The sequence below is a fragment of the Calypte anna genome, chromosome 1 (assembly GCF_003957555.1).
Source record: "Calypte anna isolate BGI_N300 chromosome 1, bCalAnn1_v1.p, whole genome shotgun sequence".
Classification (NCBI taxonomy): Eukaryota; Metazoa; Chordata; class Aves; order Apodiformes; family Trochilidae; genus Calypte; species Calypte anna.
Genome location: NC_044244.1, coordinates 105344565 through 105367416, shown reverse-complemented (window position 1 = coordinate 105367416; position 22852 = coordinate 105344565). Strand labels below are relative to the sequence as shown.

At 41.0% G+C, this 22852-nt stretch overlaps 2 protein-coding genes across 2 annotated transcripts; both read left to right on the top strand.

Annotated features, from left to right (window-relative positions):
- Positions 1 to 8810: 8810 nt before the first annotated feature.
- On the top strand, positions 8811 to 9485 carry LOC103531052 (claudin-8-like). The gene has a single exon (XM_008496669.1). The coding sequence runs from the start codon at positions 8811 to 8813 to the stop codon at positions 9483 to 9485; it is 675 nt and encodes a 224-aa protein (XP_008494891.1).
- An 11978-nt stretch (positions 9486 to 21463) lies between these two features.
- On the top strand, positions 21464 to 22132 carry LOC103531087 (claudin-8-like). Its single transcript, XM_008496710.2, has one exon. It carries the CDS (start codon positions 21464 to 21466, stop codon positions 22130 to 22132), a length of 669 nt encoding a protein of 222 aa, XP_008494932.2.
- Positions 22133 to 22852: the final 720 nt, after the last annotated feature.

The window sequence follows — 22852 nt, the reverse complement described above, 5'->3', positions numbered from 1 at the left end:
GGAAAACACTGTGAGAATCTTGTCTGCCCATAGCCAATGTTACTAATGGATGCAGCAGTTGAAAGCCAACAAAGAAGGAGAAATTGCAATGAAGGAGGAATTTTTACCCCTGAAGCAAATGAGGATTTATGGATTTTCACAACATTGTCTTTGAGAAACCGAATTCTCATGGTTTGAATGGGTGTTTGCTTCTCTGGATAAAAAACTGGCTGGATGGCCAGGCCCAGAGAGTTATGGTGACTGGAGTTGAATCCAGTTAGCAGCTGGTCACAAATGGTGTGCCCCAGGGCTCAGTGCTGGAGCCAGTTCACTTTAATATCTTTATCAGTGGTCTGGATGAGGGGATCGGGTACATCCTCAGGCAGTCTGCAGATGGCATCAAGTTGGGAGGGGATATTGATCTGTCTGAGAGTAGGAATTCTCTGCAGAGGGGCCTGGGCAGTCTGGATTGATGGGCTGAGGCCAATTGTATGAGGCCCTGCACTTGGGTCAAAGCAATGCTACACGCAATGCTATGGGCTCTGGGAAGAGTGGCTGGAAAGCTTCCCGTAGGAAAAGGATGTGGGAGTGCTGGGTGACAGCCAGCTGAACATGAGCCAGAATGTGCCCAGGTGGCCAAGGCCAACAGTATCATGGCCTGCATCAGAAATATTGTGGCCAGCAGGACTAGGGCAGTGATTATGCCATGGTACTCGGCACTGGTGAGGTTGCACCTCAAATCCTGTGTTCACTGTTGGGCCCCTCATGACAAGAAGGACATTGAGGTGCTGGAGTGCATCCAGGGAATGGCAGCAAAGTTGGTGAAGGATGTGGAGAACACACGAGGATCATCTGAGGGAACTGGGATTCTTTAGCCTGGAGAAAATGAGGCTGAAGGATGACCTTATTTCTTTCTGCAACTGCCTGGAAGGAGGTTGTCATGATGGGGGGACTGTGTCTTCTCCCTGGTAAGAAGCAATAGGACAAGAGGAAATGGCCTCAAGTTGAGCCAGGAGAGCTTTAGATTGGAATAACAGGAGAAATTCCTTCATTGAAACGGTTATCAGGCACTGGAACAGGATACCCAAGGCAATCTGGTGGAGTAACCATCCCTGGAGTTACTTAAAAGATGTATAGATGTAGTGCTTGGGAAATGGTTTAGTGGTAGACTTGGGAGTGCTGTGTTAACAGTGAGACTTTATGATTTTAAAGGTCTTTTCTAACCAAAATTACTCTATGATTCGATTATTCTAAATCAGATTGGGAAAGAGTGGGTAAAAGAGAGAACACCAAAATCCCCCTTTATATGATAATTTCAGCTTTTCTTCAGTTTTTAAAAGTTTCCTTGTTATATATACCCACTTTAGATTCCTTTTTCTAGAGTGGCACTGACAATTATGATGCTTACAAGGAGAAAGCTTTATTCCCTTAGAAGTCTGGAAAGTGCCTTTGGAGAGGTTGTACTGAGACACAGAGGGTGTTTAGAGTGTGTGTGTCTCAGTTTGTTTCCTTAGGCAAGCGGTCAGAAAAACACCAGTTGTGCTCTCATAAAAGTACCTAAGCCTGGATACCTGATCTGGCCTATTTCTTGACTGTGCTGTGTCCATGTAAAAGACAGCAAATGTTTGCTGTCTTTTAATTTCTGCAGGTGATAAGTTCCCAAGTGAGGCAAGAGCAGCTCCTTTCCTCCTTCCTCTTAAAGGAGGCCGTGGCAGACAGCAAGTGAAAAACATTTGCAAACAACAGTTGTCTCTTTTGCCTATTTCATCCAAAAGTTCTGGGTGATTTATAAGATGTGGCTAGTGAGAAATTGTGACTAGCACATACTTCACAGCAGTGGCCTTTGTGCTCTTCAATGTTACTGCAGGCTCAAGGGGCCTTTCTTTGTACAACATCTTGCACATTTATGTCATCTCTCCTACTGTCAAAACCACACTGTGGAGACTGATTAGGGAAGGACTCATTAACAGTAAGGGACTGCCTGGTATCTGGGTGGACTTAACACAAAAGAAGAGAGAAGGTTTGGATACAAGTTGATGCTGCTGCTGCATCTGAGGCTAAAGAGAGCTTGAGCAGAGCTGCTGAGAGGAGCAGCGATGCCAGGAGTGCTGGGCTGTGCTTGGAAAGATTTGTGGGAAAACTCTGAAAACCTCTGAAAACACTGAAAACCTCTGATAACCATCCAGCTGCTGGCTTCTGGCACAAAATGTGTATCACGTTACAGTGACTGCCATGCAAAAACAAACACTAGACCTTACTTGCCTCTGTGAGGATATTTATTGTAATACTGATTTGTCTGTTCTTTTCCCCAGAAATCATGTCAAGCTAAGATGATGTTTCAAAGATGCTATTTTGCTCATCCACAAAAATCCATTAGTGCTAAAGCCAGGTAAGGTATTACAGAGGCAAAAGAATGTTAGAAAACTGCTGGGATACTAGCCTGGGTTTATTCTATCAAGAATAAAAAAAAAAAGAGGAAAATCAAGAAAAAGAGTGGGGAAGGCTATCAAGAGGACAGAAAATGAGAAGTGAGAAATACATGCTGTTTGTACTAGTGTAAGGTCTTGACATCACAGTATTAGCTCTAAAGTAGACGTGCCCATTTTGTGGGTTGCAGATTAACTGCTGTGCTAAAGCAACAACAATTCCCCTTCAGTCTTGTTCTAACCTCACACAGCATCTATTTTTAATTTGTGACTTTGCTTGCCTGAGTCCCCTTTTGCTTCCTTCCCCTTAGGTTACTAGAAATTGCAAGTTTACTGTTTTGCCTCAAAAATGCCAGTGTTTCTATCATATATACATTATAACCACAATCATCTTATTAAACGAAAAGATTAAATATTATTCATTGAATTTAAAACAATCCTTATCTCCTCTGAGCATTTTCTCTGCTAAACTCTTAATAGAGATCTTAGGCAAACAGGTAAAACAGAAGTTTTGCTTTCATTTCCACCTGTGAAATCCTGCCACAATCACTGAAGCATCTGGGGCACAACAGAAAACAAGCACTGGCCAGTTTTATCTTTAATGAATAATCATGTCACACTTGTTAAAGTCTTATTGTTCAGAATGGGCAGCCCCATCCTGAAAGAATGTTAGGAATGCTAAAAATAAGAGGCTGAAAAACTTTTAGAAAAAACCCAATTAGTATGGTGATGCTTCAACCAGTTTGGAGCAGAAATGCCACAAATGATAGGTTTTATCTGGAGATGTAAAAGTTTTAATCAAACCAGCTCAGGCAATATTTTAAAGAAGACCTGGCATTTGTAAATTGTAGGCTAATTACACGAGATGTTAGAGAATGCTACCGAGGCAACCACCTGAATGGGATAAACTAGGATTTAAATTTTCTTTCAAACACATCAATCATGGAATTCTTCTAAAACAATGAAGAAATGCATTCATCTTAAACCTTCATATCAGCAATCATGTCTCTTTCTTCATGACGAAAAAATTACTTTATACAGAATACTTCATGTTCCTACTCATTTCACAGCAGTGGGGCAATGGGTTTTGGTGAGTGTAAGATAGGGATCTGAAGTCAGAAGTCAGCTTCCTAACAGGACATTTCTAGCCCTCAGGGACAACTTGCACACCAAATGTTAGTCTGTGGCCAGAAATGTCCTATAGCCTCCTCAGGATGTTCTGGTGCAGAATGATTTACTGACATCTGCTTATGAACATTATGTAGCCAACTTTCCAAGCTGCCAAGCTTTGCCTGCTATTAAGTCTTATGGAGATTCAGCAACATAATAAAGTCACTTCTTTGTATCCACCTCTTGAGGTTTCATCTGTCTCTAAATGGTATACAGAGGCAAAGAGCATAGGAAGTTATTGCCTCTGATGGTCTTTAGTCAGAAATCCCATTTTTTGAACTTTGTATCCCTGTTCCAACATAGGCAAATTTTCTGCATTAGCACTTCAGAAAACAAACAGAAGTTAAAAGCAAGAAAACTGAAAATTGTGCACCACATGTTAATCCAAAGGGAGCTTTACCACATTGTCATTGATTTTATATATGGGATTTAAAGCATGGGGAGTAAGAGAAGAAAACGTGTGAAGTTACTTGGGATATTAGGCTGAAAGATGTTCTGCAATGCTGTTACATTATTAGCCAAGGATTATTATTTTTTTGCATTTCTGTTACTTTCATCTAGAGAATAGTGGTGACAGATAGAGAAGGTACAGAAGTAAAGATCATCTCAATTGAAAAGAAGTAGCTCTTCAGTGAAGCTGATTATGAGTATATGTGACTATTTCTGCTTGCATTAAGTATGTTGAACTGGCTTTTCATGTTCTGCCTTACTAGGTAAAAGATCTTAGAGGAAGGTGAGTGCCAGCTTACAGTATACCTGGGGTGAACCATAGAGCAGTGCATATCCACTGACACAGTAATAATAGCCTTCCAAGAAAGAAAATGCTGAACAACTTGTCTGACATCAACACTCCTCTGTTTTTCCATAAGAGAATCAATAATCAGAATTCCTTTCTATGTGCTTCTGGTGCAGGGTGAGATTTTTGGAGGTGTTGGGCAACCAGTTCTTCCCCCTCTCCTCACCTCTCCCTCAGCTGCAGTGATTGCTGTTAGCACTTCACAACCCTGGAACTAAAAAATGCTATATACTCAGGAAAATGAGGAACATTATGCTTAAAAGCATTCTTTTTCTGGTGTATTTTATTCCAAAACAACTTTAGTGGTTGAAAATGGGTCATGACAGGAACTTAGGGGCTGTACTGCCTGCTGGGGAGCAGCGGGTCCCCAGAGAAGCTGTGAGCTATGGTGCTAAGTAGCAGTTGAGCTGATCACAGGGTTATCTCTCACTTCACCTCCTCCCCAAGCTGCAAACTTCAATTCAGAAGCAAAGCCATCTAAGAAGGTTGAGAAATCCCTTTTTGCTCTCACACAAAGGGATTAATTGAAGAAAAGTGCTACAAAAGTGTCCAAGACACAGGGAAGTAAAATGTCCTGGCTGTGGGGTCCTGTTTGGATCTAATAATGGACCGAGCAAGTCCAGTGCTGAAAAGTTATATATTTTCTGCTCAGGCACTGCTGTACTTGCTTTAAATCCACATTATTCACCAATAATACAGAGCAGCTGGAGCCTGCAACTGACTGACTTGGTCTGGAGAGGAGAAGGAAGCAGAGCTGGGAACACCAAGCAAGAAAGTACATATAGAAAAGCTTGACACTGACTTTAACTTGACCCAGTGGGAAAACAGGAGAGAAGAAAGAAAACAGAGGAAAAATGGTTAAATAATTTATGTGCATATTTTTAAATAAAAAAATAATAGGATCCTCTGAACAACGGTGAAATATGATTAGTGAGTCACTTGTATTTGTGATATTTTTCCTTAATTAAAGGTATGTTTGAAGACATAGAAGAATGAATAATGAGATTCTTGACTTACTCCCTTCTTGTGCTTTAATTGTAAACAAGCAGATGCAATCCACAGCAATGAACAAGATTTCCTCATATTTCCTTCTGAAAATGGTTTTAAGCAGGATAAGGCTCTAAAATCTGTCTTTCTAAGACTGTGCAAATACTGAAACCTTGATGCAGCCACAGTCTTCCCATGAATTTACATGGGAGTTTTAATGGTTTTGTAAATTAATCGATAATGTGCTTAAATTATATTTGCTTAGCTAATTATTATCCATGTCCTGTAAATTAAAACTTCAGTAGTGTCTAAGAAAAATCAGTCCTGCTGCTTGCATCACATTTATGTTTACTTACTGGTATATTATTAAAATGCTTGTTTATTTGTTTCTGGTAGTTTGGCTGGTACTTTTTTCTTTGCTGTTTGAGTGGCAACCATGAGGCTGTAAAAACATGAAATGATAATTATATTTTTATATGCCTAAATTGCCAGATCCCTTTTTGAAGAGATAATGATGTGCATTTATAGCCTTTCCTCAAAATTCTCCTTGTTTCGCTCTTGGGGGAACAGAATTTAACCACTCTCTTTCCCCAGGAACTCCTTGGGACATTTTGGATGACTGAAATGGATCTTGATTGGGTTCTTAGCCTTGTGGTTTTGAAGGACACAGCTCAAGCTAGGGTTCAAGACTAGACAACATCCAGAGACTCCTGCTAACTTGAATTATTCTATGAGTCTATGAATCTGGGCATCCAAGAAATTTTCCCTGCTCAGTTTTCCCAAAGTCCTATACCCATATCCATGCCACTTACAGGTGTGTGGGAAAGGACTAGTTTGCAGCACACAAACCGACACATTTTAATTTCATTTATGCAGATCCAGACTGTCTCATGCTAGAGCAATCTGTGTGGTTCCTACGTCAATACAGTACAAATTGGTGCGGTCTCTCAAAATTAATGCAGTGTGAATTCTTAACCTTCTGCCCAAAAGAATCAAGTCACTCTGTATTGCTGTCCAGACCAGGACACCCTGCACAGGACATTAGGGGTCTGCAGCAGGAGGAGAGCTATTACCCCCCCAGCACATTTGCACCCCTGGCATACCTCACCTTTGGGAGGGGGATGCTGCCCACCCCCCTGCAAACCTCAGGGTCAGGGAGCAGAGCCAGGAGGCAGGGCAGGGGCTGCAGAGCATCCAGCTCAAGGGCAAGGAAGGCTGGCATGGGCCTTAAGCTCACTAGGTAGTCATGGTCCCTACCTCAGGAGTCCACAGGGCTCCTCCCTTGCCTTGCTCACAGACACAGTAAAAAAGGCTCGGACTGCCAAGGGAGACCGACTGATGAGAAGCAAGACCCAAAGCTGCAAATACAAATGTACAACAGGAGAAACACAGAGCAGGCAGTGTAGTTGCTATGGGATCAGATACTGCTGAGCATCACAGCAGTTGTGGTAAACCCCAAAACACAGATTCCTGCTTGGCTTCTCATCCCTTAAAATGATTTTGGAGCTGCTGTCACACTAACTGCACTTTTCAGGGCTAGACTCTCAGTGCCTTTGGATTAGGAAAGTCATGCAGACAGCAGGTTTGATTTCAGAGACATAAACAAAACCAAAAGGACGTAATGGAAAGTTCCTTGTCCACAAATCAGGGCTCAGGGGAACTAGAGACAGAAGGAGAGGTTATCTGACTTCATCATTCTAGCATGTCTTCAGAAACAGCAGCCTGCTGAAGAGGTTGGAAAAGCAGGTGGGTATGAAAGCCAAGTTGAATAAGAAAAGATTTGTAGAGAGCTTCTTACTTTCTCTTGCCTCCTAACCATAGTTTTGCACACACAAAGAAACACACTTATGGGGCATAAAATATTGCATGTAAGTGGCAGTTTTATCTTTTCTCCATCTTTGATATGCCAACAAGCTGGCATATTACACACTGCAGTGCCCTAATGTTCTCACATTCGCTTTCTGGTATGTATGGATGGCAAGAAAGGAAGTAGACGCAAGAAAGTTTAAATGAATAACAGGAGACTGGTATTTCACTATCTAGGTAATTAAATACTAAATAGGTCTTCTACAGTGTAACAGATTAATTTTTAATTTAACATGTGGAGTACTACTTTATAACAAAAAATCCTAGATTTTTTCTATTTTTTTATTTTTCATGTTAAGACATACACAGAAATCAGGCTGAATATTTCATTAATACTTTCTTAGATATATAAATACGTCAGAGGAATCCACATTAATGCTTGTTTGTCTTTTTCAAGATTTATGTCTGTTGTTTCAGTTGATCTGACTTTCCCCAGTTTCTTCAATTGGCATTTTCCAGGATTGTCTGCTGGTCACATCAAACAAGAACCCTTGACTGAACAGTTTACTTGCTCTCCATAATTATTATGGGTTTGGGTTTTTTCAATTATGTTTTTATACAAGATTTATTTATACATGGATAGGTCTTTACTTGGAGAGCCAATGCTTTCCATTGTGCTAGGTTCCATCATAGGGTAATTGATGGGTTCACTTTTGTGCAGGAAAGCAATTTGCTACATATATTAAATCACCATTCTGTAGACCTGATTGTGCAATCATTTAAGCATGTGGATATCCAGGACCTTGACTGCTCCCATAAAACTTGGTAGGACAACAGAAATATATACATCTATGTAAGTTTACAGGTATTAGCAGGATGGAGGACTCTCATTGCTCCTTTCTCCCTCTTAAATGGTCTTTTGCAGCTTTGATTATCCTCTGCAGACCTGTGACAGGTTCAGAGCTGCTTTATCTTTATTCTTTTGATTTGCTTTGTTCATTGATCCTGTCACTGCAGCACTCTCCTTCAAGCTTCAGAACAAAAGTACTTTCAGGAGCAGAGGCCCTGTGGCAGAGAGCAGGGCTCTGCTTTCCTACTGGCACTTTGCCATGGAGCCAAGCCGAGGCAGAATATTCTTGCTTGTTCCATGCAACAGCTTCAGTAACTGCACCAGTGCACACCTAACTCTCCCTACTGAGACCAGTCCATTTCCTTAGTGCTGGCAAATCTGTAGACAATAGCTGGAGTTAAGGGCAGGGCTCTCTTTTTTATTATTTTTCTTAATAACCTACTTCGATGAAAAGCATTTTCCTCAGAAGGTACATTTATGCTAAGTGGCTCTTGCTGGTTTACACACCCCCTGTCCTTGCTCTTGCTCTGGAAAGTTGTTCCACTTGATTGCTCAGTTTGCCTCTTTGAGTCAGTAGTGGCAGGGGAATTATAAAGGCGATGAAGGCGCAGCCAAGTCCCAGGTAGTGTTTGCCAGATTTAAGCTGATTTAAAGTTGTGCTGACTGACTCTGAAGCTTTTTTGCACAGGGGACAACGACTTTCAGAAAAAAGTTGCTCGTTGTTTTTTTTTTTTTGCCAGTGTTGTACGCCTGGCTCAGGGAACCTGCTGAGGTGTGCTCACCTTGTAAAGACAACATGGTTGGTGGTGCTTTGCAGATTACTGGGCTGTTAATTGGTGGCATTGGCATGATTGGGACATTTGCTGTCACGGGCATGCCTCAGTGGAGGGTGTCTGCCTTCATTGAGAGTAACATCATCGTCTTTGAGACCATTTGGGAAGGCCTGTGGATGCACTGCATCAGGCAAGCCAACATCAGGATGCAGTGCAAGGTCTACGACTCCATGCTGGCCCTCTCCTCGGACCTGCAAGCATCCAGAGGTCTGATGTGTGCCGGGTCAGTGCTCTCACTCGTCGCTTTCCTGGTGGCCATTATTGGGATGAAGTGTACGTGGTGCAGACACAGCAGCTGGCATGCCAAGGGCTATGTCAGTCTGGCAGCTGGGGTTCTCTTCATCCTCTCAGGGGTCGTCGCGCTGATTCCGGTCTGCTGGGTTGCCAACACCATCATCAGTGACTTCTACAACCCCATGGTCAATGTAGCACAGAAAAGGGAGCTCGGGGAGGCCCTCTACCTGGGCTGGGTAGCTGCCTTCTGCCTCACTGCTGCTGGAGCCATGTTCTGCTGCTTTTGCCGCTGCCCTGAGGAAACCAGAAGCTACGAATACTCCACACCATCCCTCTACTCCAGTCACAGCCAGCATTTGCACAGGAAGACTGAAAGCTCATATTCCAAAAGTCAGTACGTTTAGATTCCTCCTGCCTTTTACTATTTTTTTGAAGCATTCAATCTGTCTGGATAGACTTCAGCTTGTGTACAAAAGGGCAGAGAGAAAGCTGCTTTTGCCTTCTGCTCTGTAACTGCTGCTGCTGCTGCTGGGGCTGCCTTTCGGAGCTGCTGTTACCTCTGGTGGGCTCTGCTGTAGCTGATGCTGCAGCACAGACAGCTTTAATGCATGGAAATGTTAATGTCTAATATTATTTTAATAGTAACATGGAATAGCTTTTGGGTTGTGTGGCTTTGCTTTGTGTTGCATTTTATGTGTCAAACAGTAATAAAGGGCTTAATGTTTCACCATGCTACTGAAATTCTTGCCTAATGCGAAGAAGACAGGAGTTCAGCAGCTGATTGGTTTGGTTTGGTTTGGTTTGGTTTGGTTTGGTTTGGTTTGGTTTGGTTTGGTTTCCTGCCTGGGGAAGAGGGAATAGCAGTGAATAAAGAAAAGATAGTAATGATTTAAAAGAAATGCATTTACTAAAGGATTGATTTACTGTAGGTTCAGTGGAAGGTTATGTGAAGAATTTATTTAGCAGAGGAAGATATACTGAAATATATGAAAAATATCCCTTATTTCAGAGAGTAAACATAGCCCCTAGCCCTGTATTCATTCTAAATATCATTTTATCGGATGAAAGTTAATGTTTCTTTTGTAATCAATATAGTTCAAAATCACTCACATCCTTCTTTTTAGAAGTAATAGTATTTCCTTGAAAACTCTTCGTGGCTTACAACATTTTGCAATATTGCACAGCTCACAAATATGCTGTTTGTTGTTTGCCACAGGATGTTGATATGTGGATATTTTTTAAAAATAAGGGTGTTTTGTACAATCAGGCAGATATTTTTACTGAGACCCACTCACAGCAGTACAGTTTATAGGCATAAAGAACATGAACACTGAGAGTATTTTCTCACAGTTCATGCTAAAACAAACTACAAAATACTTTTAATTATAAGATCATACACCCAAGAAAAGCAACATTGTAAAAAAACCATGTCTGCTGAAAAAGAAAGTCCCTTGCAAATTAATTTAATAAATGACCCAAATGAATGAATAATAGCAATATTTTAACAGAATGTTGTAACCAATGAATAAGTTGTAACGTCAGACACACAGATATCAGTGAAATTTTGCCTTTGACTAAACTGGGAACAGAATTTGATTTGTGGTACTTAATGGAGAACAACATTCTTGTTCTACAGTTTGACTGACTGTTTAAATATTTTATAGAAAGTTTATTATGTGATCTGTAGTTCTTTAGTAAAATCCTTGAGCTATTACTACTTGAAAGTTCCAAAGCACATTCTTCATAAGATATAACTCTGAACAAGCTAGGAAAAATAAAAATCTGCTCTAGAACCCTCTTCACAGTATTTGTAAGATACAGAGTAAAATGTGCTTATTTGTGTGATTTTATTTTCCCTTCTTATTTTTAAGTAAATGATTTCTATACATATATAGAAGTGCAGTGTGCAGTGCATAGTGTGCAGTGGTGCATGACCTGACTGAAATATAGCAGGGGGTGGCTGTATTTCCCCTTTATTCCTTCATTAATGCCACTACAGTCTCTGTCCTGGGGGGAAGAGAGTGGAATAATAACCTGTGCTTTGTGGTACTTTTTGTGAATATCCTGCACAGAATTCATAGCTGGAACTCTGAGGTTTATAACTATGTCTATAAGAAAGTCACTTGCCTAGTTCATCCTTCTAAAAGACAAGTAACAAGTTCTCACTCAGAAAACTATGTATATGTACAGGTGCACTGTAGTTATTTCTGCTGTCAAAACACAGAGTGACTCATGTAGTATTTGCCTACAGGTCTGAGGTGAGCCTCAGTGGAAAGTGAGATATGTATGACATCTCTGAAAAAGCTATTGCTACACTGAATAGTATTATCTCTTTCTGATAAAGCACACACACTGATCTAGTCATACAAACAAAAGAAAATACAAGAAGACTATAAGAAGGCTCCCAAAATGTCCACAGGACTAACAGGAACACAAGTCCAATGGTCTGAGTGGGGCTGTGAAGTTTTTTAAAACTTCCCTTAAAGTTTCTATACATACCTTAAACAGTTTAACTTATTACAACATATATATATATATATATATTTCCCCTTAAGTACCTCCAATGCACATCCAGCCATTTCCTCTAAATTTTTTCTCACCCACATACCTTATTTTCAAGAGAACTGAAATGAAAGCGTCCATTTTAAATAGATCCAGCCTCCCCCAGGTTTATGCATTCAATAAACCCTTAGTAGTCTGAGCAGAGGGTCCCATCCAAGGGCATATATCCAAGCATGAAAGAGCTGCCTGGAGCAGTCAACTTTCAAATATCATAACCTGTATTTTAGAACTAATTTTCAGGCATACACACAAGACAAATTATTTGCAAAGTAAGCAGTATTGCCTCCATAAATGAAACCAAGAGTGTCTAAGCTTGTTCCCCTTTGCCCTGCACTTTGGGCTCTTGTATGCACTCCTCCATTGTAAAATAGACATGGAGACTTTCCAGGTCCATTTGGTGCCCTCTGTGCTGTGTAAATGAATGCACAGACTGACAAGTCAGAGGAGAGTAATGATTGTTTATCACAGATGAGTGAGGGTTCAAGATTTCAAACGCTGCTCTGTGACTGAGCAACGGGGCTTTCATTTATAATGAACTGCTCCTGAAATTCTCCCACTGCTGCTGCAACTGCTGCAGAGGTCTGGAGGCAGAGCTGCCATCCTCTTCACTAGACACTGCTCTCATTAGAGCTCAACAGCAAGATGGTAAACACATGGGTGGCAGAAGAGCTGCAGTATGCTTTGCTTTGTGCAAGCAAGGCAGAACCCTAACAAAGCCTGAGTGTGGGTGAGCTCGTGTTTTGCAACTTTATATGAGAACGAAACATCTGACATGTGAGGTTATCACACGTCTGCAAATCCAGTAAGGTCAGCTGGATTTCTCTGTCTCTTTAGGATGCAATCTTGAATAGATGTTGTACTCCCCATGTTCTTGTGTTACATGGTGCCTAGATGTGAGAGTTTATCTGCAGGGTGTTTGCTTTCTGCTCAGCTCTCAAGCATCACTAGTAAAGAATAACAGAAAATCCAACAGGGAGAGGTTAAAAGAGACCATATCTTGGGCCTCAGCCAGGAAGGCTCATTACTGAAATATAAAAGTAGTTTTACTGAGTCAGCCTGGAGGTGGCTGGATGGAGACCAGCTGCTGCCCCTATCAGGGGCGAGTGCCTACAGGGCAGCAGGAGAGCACAGCCAGGGAACAATTATGCTTGGAACTTTCCACTTCCAGCCTTCTGTTCTCAGGGTATCTATGTGTGTAAAGAGACAGCAGGCTTGCCTGAGGTTTAAGTCCATCCCCAAGGGTCATACTCTGACCCCACAGAGAGGAGACAGTGGGCTTTCTGAACATGATGCACAGATCTCCTTTCTGGCTGAGCTGGAAGAAGGGCAGCATTGGGTAACACCAGCCCTGTGTAGGTCTTGGCCAGTACCTAAAGTCTTGACACACAGCATGCCCACTACCCCAGTCTTGCCTTGCAGAGCAGGGTTGAGCCCCTGAACTCAGCCCCTCAACTGATACCTATCTCCATCATGCCTTTTTGATGCTTCTAGCCCTTGGACTTTGCTTGCAACTCTACCCCTTGGCAGCAATGAGCTCTAACCCCTTGATAAACGTCTCCCCAGTCATCCCACTACCTTGGGGTCTTGATAACCACAATACCTCCCTGCAAAATCTTGGCAAGGATCCAACACCTGAGGTTTTAGGTCATTGGCAGTCCTAAATATGTGTTGCTTGATAAATCAGAAGGATGGTGCCAATTACTTTATCATCAAGAATCCCATCAGCACCATCAGTTCATTTCAGGAGATGGTCCATGTAGGGCCCAAGAAGATAATTAGGAGAAGACAGTGTGAGTGGCATTCAGTTTAGAAAAGGTCGTATCTATTAACTACTCCACTGCTCTTCTGAATGAATACATATGCCAAAATCATTCCTGAGAGACATTTGTGCAATAAAAAACTTTAAGAAGTGGCTATTCTGAAGTGCCCTTAGCAATCTATTCCAATACTTAATAATAATTATCATTAAAAAAAATTATACAAAACTTAAACTAAATCTCCCCACTGCATGCTAAGGCTGTTCCATTGGTTCTTGTCCCATCAGTATCGGGCACAGAAAACAGATTACTACTTTCCTTTAAAGCAGGCAGCTTTTTCCATATTTCAGGACTGTTTTACCATCTGACCTTGTGAACCTCTCTTACTTAGCTTAATTATCTTTAGTTCTTTCCTCACTGATACACTTCTTAAATTTCTTCCCATACTTGTTTACTTCCTCAGGTTGTTTCTGGATGCTCCATATCTTTCTTTACATTTGATGCCAAAAACTTGACAAAGAATCCCAGAGGAAGCCCAACAATTACTAAGCACACTGGATATACCCATTGCAGGTTATCATAGCATGGGGTGAAAGAGTCACAAAACCAAGCAAATACCTTGTTTGAAGTAATTAGATGCATTGCACCTCTATTATTCCAGGCCTCAAGATCACCAGCTTCTTGTGCTCTGTGACTTGGTCATTGACAGTGCATTGGTCAGCAGGGTCTTTAATGCAAATTTCCTTGCTGCAGCTTCTCCTGTTTTGCTCAGTCCCTGAAGGTCATCGGATGAGACCCCAGAGAAATCTGTGGCTTGGACAGCTGCAGAAACCAATGTCTGGAAATAGGAGTAGAAGAGTTCTCGTTTCGATATATCTTTTTGTTGTTTTATTCACTCATAGATTCTTCATCCACATTGCATTATTTTTAATCTCCTCTATCCCTTTCATGCCTCTGTTAATTTCCCATCGCTGTGTCTGATGCTTTAATAAGGTCCAAAATGAATTAGATATTTCATTTTTTATTTTCTAGAAAATATTACCAAACAAAAACTGAATGTATTTTTGCTAATCCCATACTGCATTTTATCTAACTTTCCATTTACTTCTATGTATTTATTCTTTTCTCCACAATGGATTTTAAATCATCTTATATGACTAGATTCTGACTAATGAGTTTCTAGCTGTGCACAGACCTTTCTGCCTCCCCACTCACTCCCTTACTTTCACTGTTCTCCAGGCACAAAGTATCACTCCAGATTTGACACATACACTAATGGTCCTTGCTACCAGATCTGGAACTGCATATGCCAAGTTTCCTTCAGTGAAAATGTGCTCATAAAGATTCTGAGTGTTTTATCTGCCTTGGATACAGCATTGTGATCCTGTCGTGCTCTCCTTTCATATCCTCGTTATTACTTAAATTCAAAGAAGAGGAGGGCTAAGTACCTTTCTTAGACTCATTCTCACAGCCTAGCGTGCCTCTTCCCTTGCTGTGCTGTATTATTTGTATGCCTATAGCACTTTTTATTAATCTACTTTTTGAAAAGCTGAGACTCCCTTGAGTCTCTTTTTTCCCTTAATTTTTCTGATCTCTTGGATATTTTTTCTTTGCTGTTGACTATTTTTTCTGTTCTTTTATCAAATACCTTCTACCACATTCATGTCCCTATGCTGTTCAGTCTAATTGATAAAGAATAACAGGATCAAGATCAGAGGAGTTGTTCTCTCTCAATGCTCCGGGCACTTTCACCTCATTGGCAATGGTCTTCTGCAGACATACAGATCCTGTAGCAATGATTCTTCACATACTGTTTGCTGCTTCACAATGTGAGCACTGTTCCATTCCAATATAAAAGCATCAGACTTGATGAGGGCATTCCCTCTGTCATTTTATACTTCTATTTAAGTCAGTCTGCACCTACCATATCGTTTTCTATCTTTTTTTCCTTTCTTTTACCTAACTTCCAGACCATTAACTCCCAACCCATAGCTGACAGAAATAGTTATTAGGCATTCCTCCTTCTTAGATATTGCATTTTGTGCTATACTACATATTTCAGATATGGAATGAAAGCAGCTGCTGCTTGATCACAGACAAAGAAGTTTGTATTTTGACTGCCTACATAGTACTCTGCAATTAGGAACAACACTGGATTGCCTCTCAGGGGAAGTAGAGTGCTCACACTGGTGACTCATTTGTGCCCTTTGAGGCTGTGGACTGCCACTGTGCAGAGACACATCAGCTTCCAAAATTCCAGTGACAGTGATAACATCCATCTGATGCTGCCATGATTCATGATTCTAGAGAGGGTATCCTGAGAGCAAGTGACAAAAATTAATTTCTTCCTGTGAAATACTCCTGCTTTGGTCCCTGTGCCAGCACAGCACAAATCCAAAGTGATTTATGACTTCTAGGAAGAGGTTCTTGTGCGTGAGTGCACACAACAACAAGAGGTTCTTGTGTGTGAGGCTTCCCTTCTCTTCCATATCTTCTCCTCTCCCTCTGTTTAAAGGAGACCACAGGTAAGTTGGGAGATGAACTCTGCCAGCTATGCAGGCTAAACAGGCAGGGGCTAGACTGCTTTTTTAGGGGTTGTCCAGCTTGTCATCCAGGGAAATCAGCCAGGATGTCCTGGGGGATAGGTGAATCCCAATCCTAAGGAAAGAGCACTAATGGAACATACTTGCTAGAAACACAGAGGTTTGATATAGAACTCAGGACTTGGGTAAAAAGAGAGAAAGTGGAGAGTGTGGGACTAGAGGCTGATCTTGCTGTGTGCTGAGATGATACATCTAGGGGTGTTCTTGAGGGCACAAGGTTGAAGCTAGTGATGGCGGAGCTCATGCTGCTGGGGTTTATTTTGGAGGTGGAAATAAACAGTGTAGTTACTGACATCCGGTGAGGTTTGGAAAAGGATGAAAAATGAGTGGTATAGGACTTGACAGGGGGGAACCCAAATTATGACACAGAAATATGGGGGAAAAAACCATCACTCTGTTCTTACAAGTTTAAAACTTACTTACTAACTTACTTACATGTACTTCTTACTCAATGGAAAGCTAATTCAAGGGTGTATTGTTATCCTGACCTCCAAAAGTAACCTCTACTTGGTATTCTCAACCTAAGAGTTTGTTTCTAACAGTATCAAGTAGTCAAACAAAAGCTATTACCTCTTTCTACAAGCATTGCCTTTCATCTCTCTTTACGCCATCACTGACACAAAATGCCTTCTCCTCTCTCTCTTCTATCCCATCACAGTAAATCATTTAAATAAAGGAGTTCCCCTGTGCTGCATCCAGTAATAGCCCAACTGTATACCCTGCTGCTAACTTATGAAAAAAATCAATACCGCCTTGGGAATTTGCCACTGTTATATTTCCAACATCTTAATGTAAACTGCACAATCAAATGCCCCCAAATATTTTCTAAAGGTATGCTTTGTGGTCCTGTCATTAAATAGCAAAGTAGGATAGCATATTTTCTGGCAGGTTCAATTTCTATCAGGATGGATGCTCCCTTTATGCAAGTACTGAGGTGAAAAATACCTTGTAAAAGCCTGAAGCAGTTTAGATGGATTAAATCCTCAAAGGGGTATTTAATATTTTATTACTGTAGGGTTTTATTACACTGAACGTGAGTTCATTCACAATGTCCAGGAGACATGTTTCCTCAGATGTGAAATATCATTAAGAGTATGGCAGTTTTTTCAGGCTGTGAATTTCAAGTATGCTGATGAAGGTGATGGAAAATAAATATTACTTCTTTACAGTTCAATTGTCAGTCATGGATGCCTCATAGGTAGGGTTAGAGGTCAGCATCCAAGTACAACTCCTGTTATTTGTCTGGGGGAAATCCCTCTATGAGCTTCACTGAGCAGATATTCCTCTTACTCTAAAATGTTTCAGGCTTGAAGAGAGGGGGATGGAGATGTGCCTTCATCTTTTAATGTATGTGCAGAAAACAATATTAAAGTTAGTACAAACAAAAAATCCTCTATTGGCTTAATTTCATCTTCCTCCATTAAAACAGAATCAAAGTAATCTTTTGCTTCCCCAATAGCCTCAAAATAGAGTTGTCAATCAAAATATCATACAACATAATGGAACCATTAACTCAACTCTGATTTCATTGACCTTGTAAATATTTGAAATCAAAATAGTTGCCACATCAGGTAATGAATGGGCTAGTGGATGCCACAGGTAGGGAGGAACTGACACCATTGACTGATGTTTCCAAAACAAATGATCTGCAGACAATCCTACCCATATCTTTTGTCTGCTGAAAGCAGGTTTTACAGGTGGAGGCTGAGCTGGGCCTGCATGACTTCAGCCAGCATCTCTGACCAAGGGGACAGGGTGACTGCAGAGCTGCAGCCTGCTGGACTCCCCATTCCCAGACTCTGCAGGTGTCTGGGCAGCTTTGCAGCCTTAGTGGGGTAGCTGCAGCCTCTGGGAAGTGAAGAGACTTAACTGTAGCTCTTGGTAACCACTTGTCTAAATCAGGCTTTTGTTAAATCTGATTATTTACCTGTTCCAAAAGTGTTACTGAACCTTAAATATAGCTCATTAGCCTGTAGCATAACTAACCTATCTGTTCTTAAGGAGAGTTCATAATGAACCCTGTCCATTATGGGTGCACATTGATTGAAGTCTCTTTGTCTATATATAGGTGCATGTGTATGTACAAGGACTCTAGAATTCAATATACACAGCAGATACACAAAGAGGAATGAAGCTTGCTTTCTGGGAGGCAGTTAAATGTTTACATTATTGATGCCTATAATTAATGAAGCAGTGGGACCCATTGACAGATTCTGCTAATCATGTGGACTGGAGGTGCTCTACTTCCTCCTTATCATGGGGCATCTGCATTTTAAAAGCTGGGGAGGCAATGGAAGGTATTGCCCCACGAAAAGATTAAAATGAACATCCTGTTTGGAAGGAAAGAAAAAATATAAATTTAAAAAGAGATCCAGGGAAAGATTAAATGTAAAGGCTACATGCTTCCTCAGTTGCCTATTTTCCTCTTTGAAGGCAAATTTTGGGGTGGGCATGTTTGCATAAGAACGGATATTCTCATCCTGAGGCAGGTGAGCATCCAAATAGCATAACATGTAGGTGATACAGACAATGAGATTTCTGAAGTTTAGTCAGGTATAAGTGGAGTTTTCCTTTTATTTCTTCCCACTTGACAAGAAAGTCATTGTATCTGCCATGCCAACCACATAAGCTTGTATTTAATTTATACTTGAATATCTGTCTGCTGTTCAGGGTGATTTTGAAGCAACTTAGAAAACTAAGCATTTCTTTCTGAAAGGTGAGGTGGGCCTTTAAAGAGGTACAGTTCTCTAGGGTATACTAGTACATAATCCCTGCAGGTTGATTCAGACATAGGACTTTTCTGAAAAAGATAAGTCTCCCAGTGGTTAGCAAAGCCAGGGACTCATTGACATCTAAGAGGTTGATGACATTTTTCATTTCTCATGAGTTTGGAGGATATTCGTAGTGTTCCTTGACTTTTTTCCAAGCTGGCTCCTGTACTTAATTTTTCATTTCTGAAATTTACCTTCAAGTTTCGAAACTGCCACTTCCTGGTTTTCCTTTCCTACTTCCTTCCCATCAGGTCCCAGTAACAAGAGCCATCCTGCCACTGGACAGCAGGTGCAGCAGCGTGGCTTGGGCGTTCCTCTCTTTCGCCTACACCAAAGCTGGATGTCACTCACCATGGGTCCTGCTTCCTATTAAAGATCAAAAAGCTGCTCAACCATTTAGCACTCTCTGGATGTATTGCTACATAAGCAGCACATGAAGCACTTTAATAGTATCTCTGTGAGCAGTTCATCTGCTATACAAGCCATGCCCTAGCTGTCACTGAGGGTGCATGACCTTAGTGGCTGACCCTCCCAGAATCATGTAAGGAAGAAGTATTTCAGAGCAATCCTGCTAGATAAGGCAGTCACCTAAACAGATTCAGGGCATTAGGCATGGTCTGTTCTGCAGAGGTGTATACCTTCAGGAGTTCTGTGCCTGAAAATGTTAGAAAAAGAGTTCTTCTGTAGAAAAAAACTATATTTAAATGCTAGTTTTGAGAGGTCTTTTCCATAAGTAGATTAAAAAAAAAAAATTAAAATAAGAAATAAAAAAGCGGTTCTGAGAATCCAGAATTCAGGTAAAAAAATCCTACAAGATGAATGGAAACTGTACTCAAATAACACAGGTCTTGTGTGCAGCCTTCTTCTATGGGAGCAGTCTCCTGCCAGAGAAAGGAGTTTCTTTTCAAAAGCTATGAATTCTGATTTCACCTCTGCCACCTCCTTCTTTGTGGCATCAAACAAAGTACCTTAACTTTTCTGCATCACAGGATTCTTTTTTTTATGTCTGCAGAAGAGTGATGTATTATTAATCTCTCTATAAGAACAAATCTGACAATGTATTTAGTTTTTAAAGGTTACATTTCACATCTTAGCTGAAGACATTGTTTCTCTCCAGTTTCCTGCTGGCAGACATAAAGGCAAAAATTAATTGCCCTGACCTCTTGTATTTTCCACATGGACATTTAATATTATACGATATAACTTGCAGTGTCTAGCACTGGAGAGGATTTTGTGGGGTATGAGTTATTTAGATGGGCTTTTTTAGAATTTGGCTTTCATGGGTTTTAGCTTTGGCTTTGAATAGGTTGTTTAGGCACCTAAGGCCTTAGCTAAATTCATTCAATATAAGACAATGTCTGATATTCCCAAAGACAAAAGAGCATACAGCATACAGCATTACAAATCACAAGGAATTGAAGAATATGACTTTCTTCAACAGTGCTTCTAGGAGTCATGATTGCCTTAGTTAGATAACTTTTTTTTTTTTTTTTTTAATTAGTTCCATCAGAGCTGGAGTAACCAGAAATACATCCATTTCAGCAACACCCATGAGTTATCCTCAAGTAGGGAAAAGAAAGTAAAAAATCCCATAGTGCAGCAGTTATTCCTAACCTGCCGAAGGCAATTCAGTCTTTGGAATGCATTTTTGTCCAGGCTTGTAGCTATCTGTGCAGACTGAGATACACACTTGTGGGAGGGATCTCTGACTTCTTTCAAGGTGCATTGTACACTGAAAGAAAAAAGCTCATCCTTTTCATGTTAGACAGTTTCCCCCCAGTCCCTCCTAATGTCACCTGGAGAAGATTATTAGCACGGAAAAAAATGACAACAGTATTCTTCTAATGGGAATAAAGTCTCATAGAGGATTATTTCCTAACAGCAACCTTCCTTGGGGATTCAAAAGCAGAAGCTGTGAAACTCTGCCAGATATTTTCTTTGTAGTCCTTGCTAATTATGCATCTGGTGGAGTGAAGCTTTGATGTTGATTATAATACTTGACTTTCTTGTACCTGTCTAATATCATGATTATATTTTTTGCATTTGAACAAAACTAGGAATCTGCATTAAGGCACTACACCAAGTGCCTTCTAGCTTGATTTAAAAAAAATAAAATAAAATAAAAATAGCAGATATTTTCCCAAGGATGTAGCACTTAAAAGTAAGTCCCACTTTGAGTCCAAGTTTAGCTTTTGTTGTGAGAACAACTTTTATGACCTATTTTAACAGATACAAGTTCAGACTTTCTGCACTAAATTTCAACATAGCTGAAATCTTGCAGTTAAGAAATTATTTGCCCAGCAATTAGATGACTTTAATTGAATCACTGACACTCACTTAATTATAACATCACTACAAACATACTATGAGATGCAGTAAAATCAACTCTGACACACCCCTCCTAGTTTCCCATTGGCTTGGAACTTGTCAGGCTTGATGGGTAGGCACTGTAGTCAAAGAGGATTTAAAAGCAAATAAATAGCAGGTTCTTCTAGCCAGTCAGAAATGGATTTCCACCTGTCTGAACCTTGGCTGGAGAGAGCTGCTTTTAAAAAATACCAACAACTTGCTGTATGAAGAAACTACTGGAGAAAATATTCCTTCTCATGCTTCATAATTCTTTGGTGAACAAGTGATTTTGGAAGACTTTCTAGGTCACCTCATTTGAGGTGTCTTTTTCAGAAGAAGCATGGCTTGCTGTGTGTTACAGATCACTGGTCTAATATTTGGAGGTATTGGCATGGTTGGGACCTTGGCAGCCACAGTTATGCCACAGTGGAGGGTTTCTGCCCACATTGATAGCAACATCATAGTGTTTGAGACCATGTGGGAAGGATTGTGGATGGACTGCGTCAGTCAGATGGGCATCAGGCTGCAATGCAAATTCTATGACTCTTTCTTGGCTCTCCCCAGACCCTTGGAGGTGTTGAGAATCCTGATGTGCATTGCAGTGGTGCTGTCAATCATTTCCTTTTTGACGGCCATTGTTGGTGTGAAGTACACCCACAGGACCAAGGAGGATCCCCAGGGCGTAAGTATCTTCATTCTGGCAGCTGGAATTGCCCTCCTCCTGACTGGCATTCTCGTTTTGATCCCAGTGTCCTGGAGTGGAGGTAGCATCATTCATGACTTCTATGATCCAAAAGTCCCTGTGCCACTGAAACGAGAACTGGGAGCTGCTCTCTATGTTGGCTGGGCAAGCGCTGCGCTTCTCATTGCTGCGGGAGTAATGTACTGTGTCTTCTGGTGCTGGTCTGATACATCCTTAAAATCCAGGTATCCTTTGATTTTCCATCATAGATTGCACAAACCTGACCTTGCAGGAGGAACATCCCGAAGTGTGCAAGCTTATGTGTAGCTGCTGTTTGTGATCTTTCTGCTTAGAGTATCAAAATGTACTGATTGACTCCAGTGTCTAATTAAACTCTGTGTCTGTAATGGAGGAACAGATTTTCTTCATTTGCTATTTACTATTGCCATATATTTCTGCTCTCAAGTATGCTTACAGGAAATGCTATTGCACGGGCATTATTTTAGAGCACAGCCAGAAGAAAAACCTGACCATTTTATGGAAATGAAGAATGGCATGGAAACCACAGCAGTCAGGAGTCTCTCAGGGAAGATGAGCAGCATTTGGTTGGGCTGGAAGGAAGGCAGGTGCTGTTCAATAGCATCATTACACTCCCCTAAATGTGCAATCCCATAGCACCATTGCATCCCCATGATGTGCCAAGGGAGCAGTGCATTTGCTTTAAGATAAAGTCTTCATTAGAACTGCTCTAGGACAGTGGTGAGAAGCGTGGAGTTGGCAGCATGGCTGAAGCAGCTGCTGAAAAATGAATGGAGAATTTGCCAGCAATCTGACTTTCAGTATCTTCATCGTCTCCCACCAGAAGCCTCCATGAATGACTATTGATTTCAAGGCTGCTTATGGAGTCGATGTATCCATCTTATCTCTTCTTCAGGGCACAGAATCCTGCTCATGGAATAATACCTTTTTTAATCACTTCACCAGACCCTGCCATGAATGTATTAGCTTTCTGGTGCTTGCTATTGTTCATCTTTTATGGCATCTCCT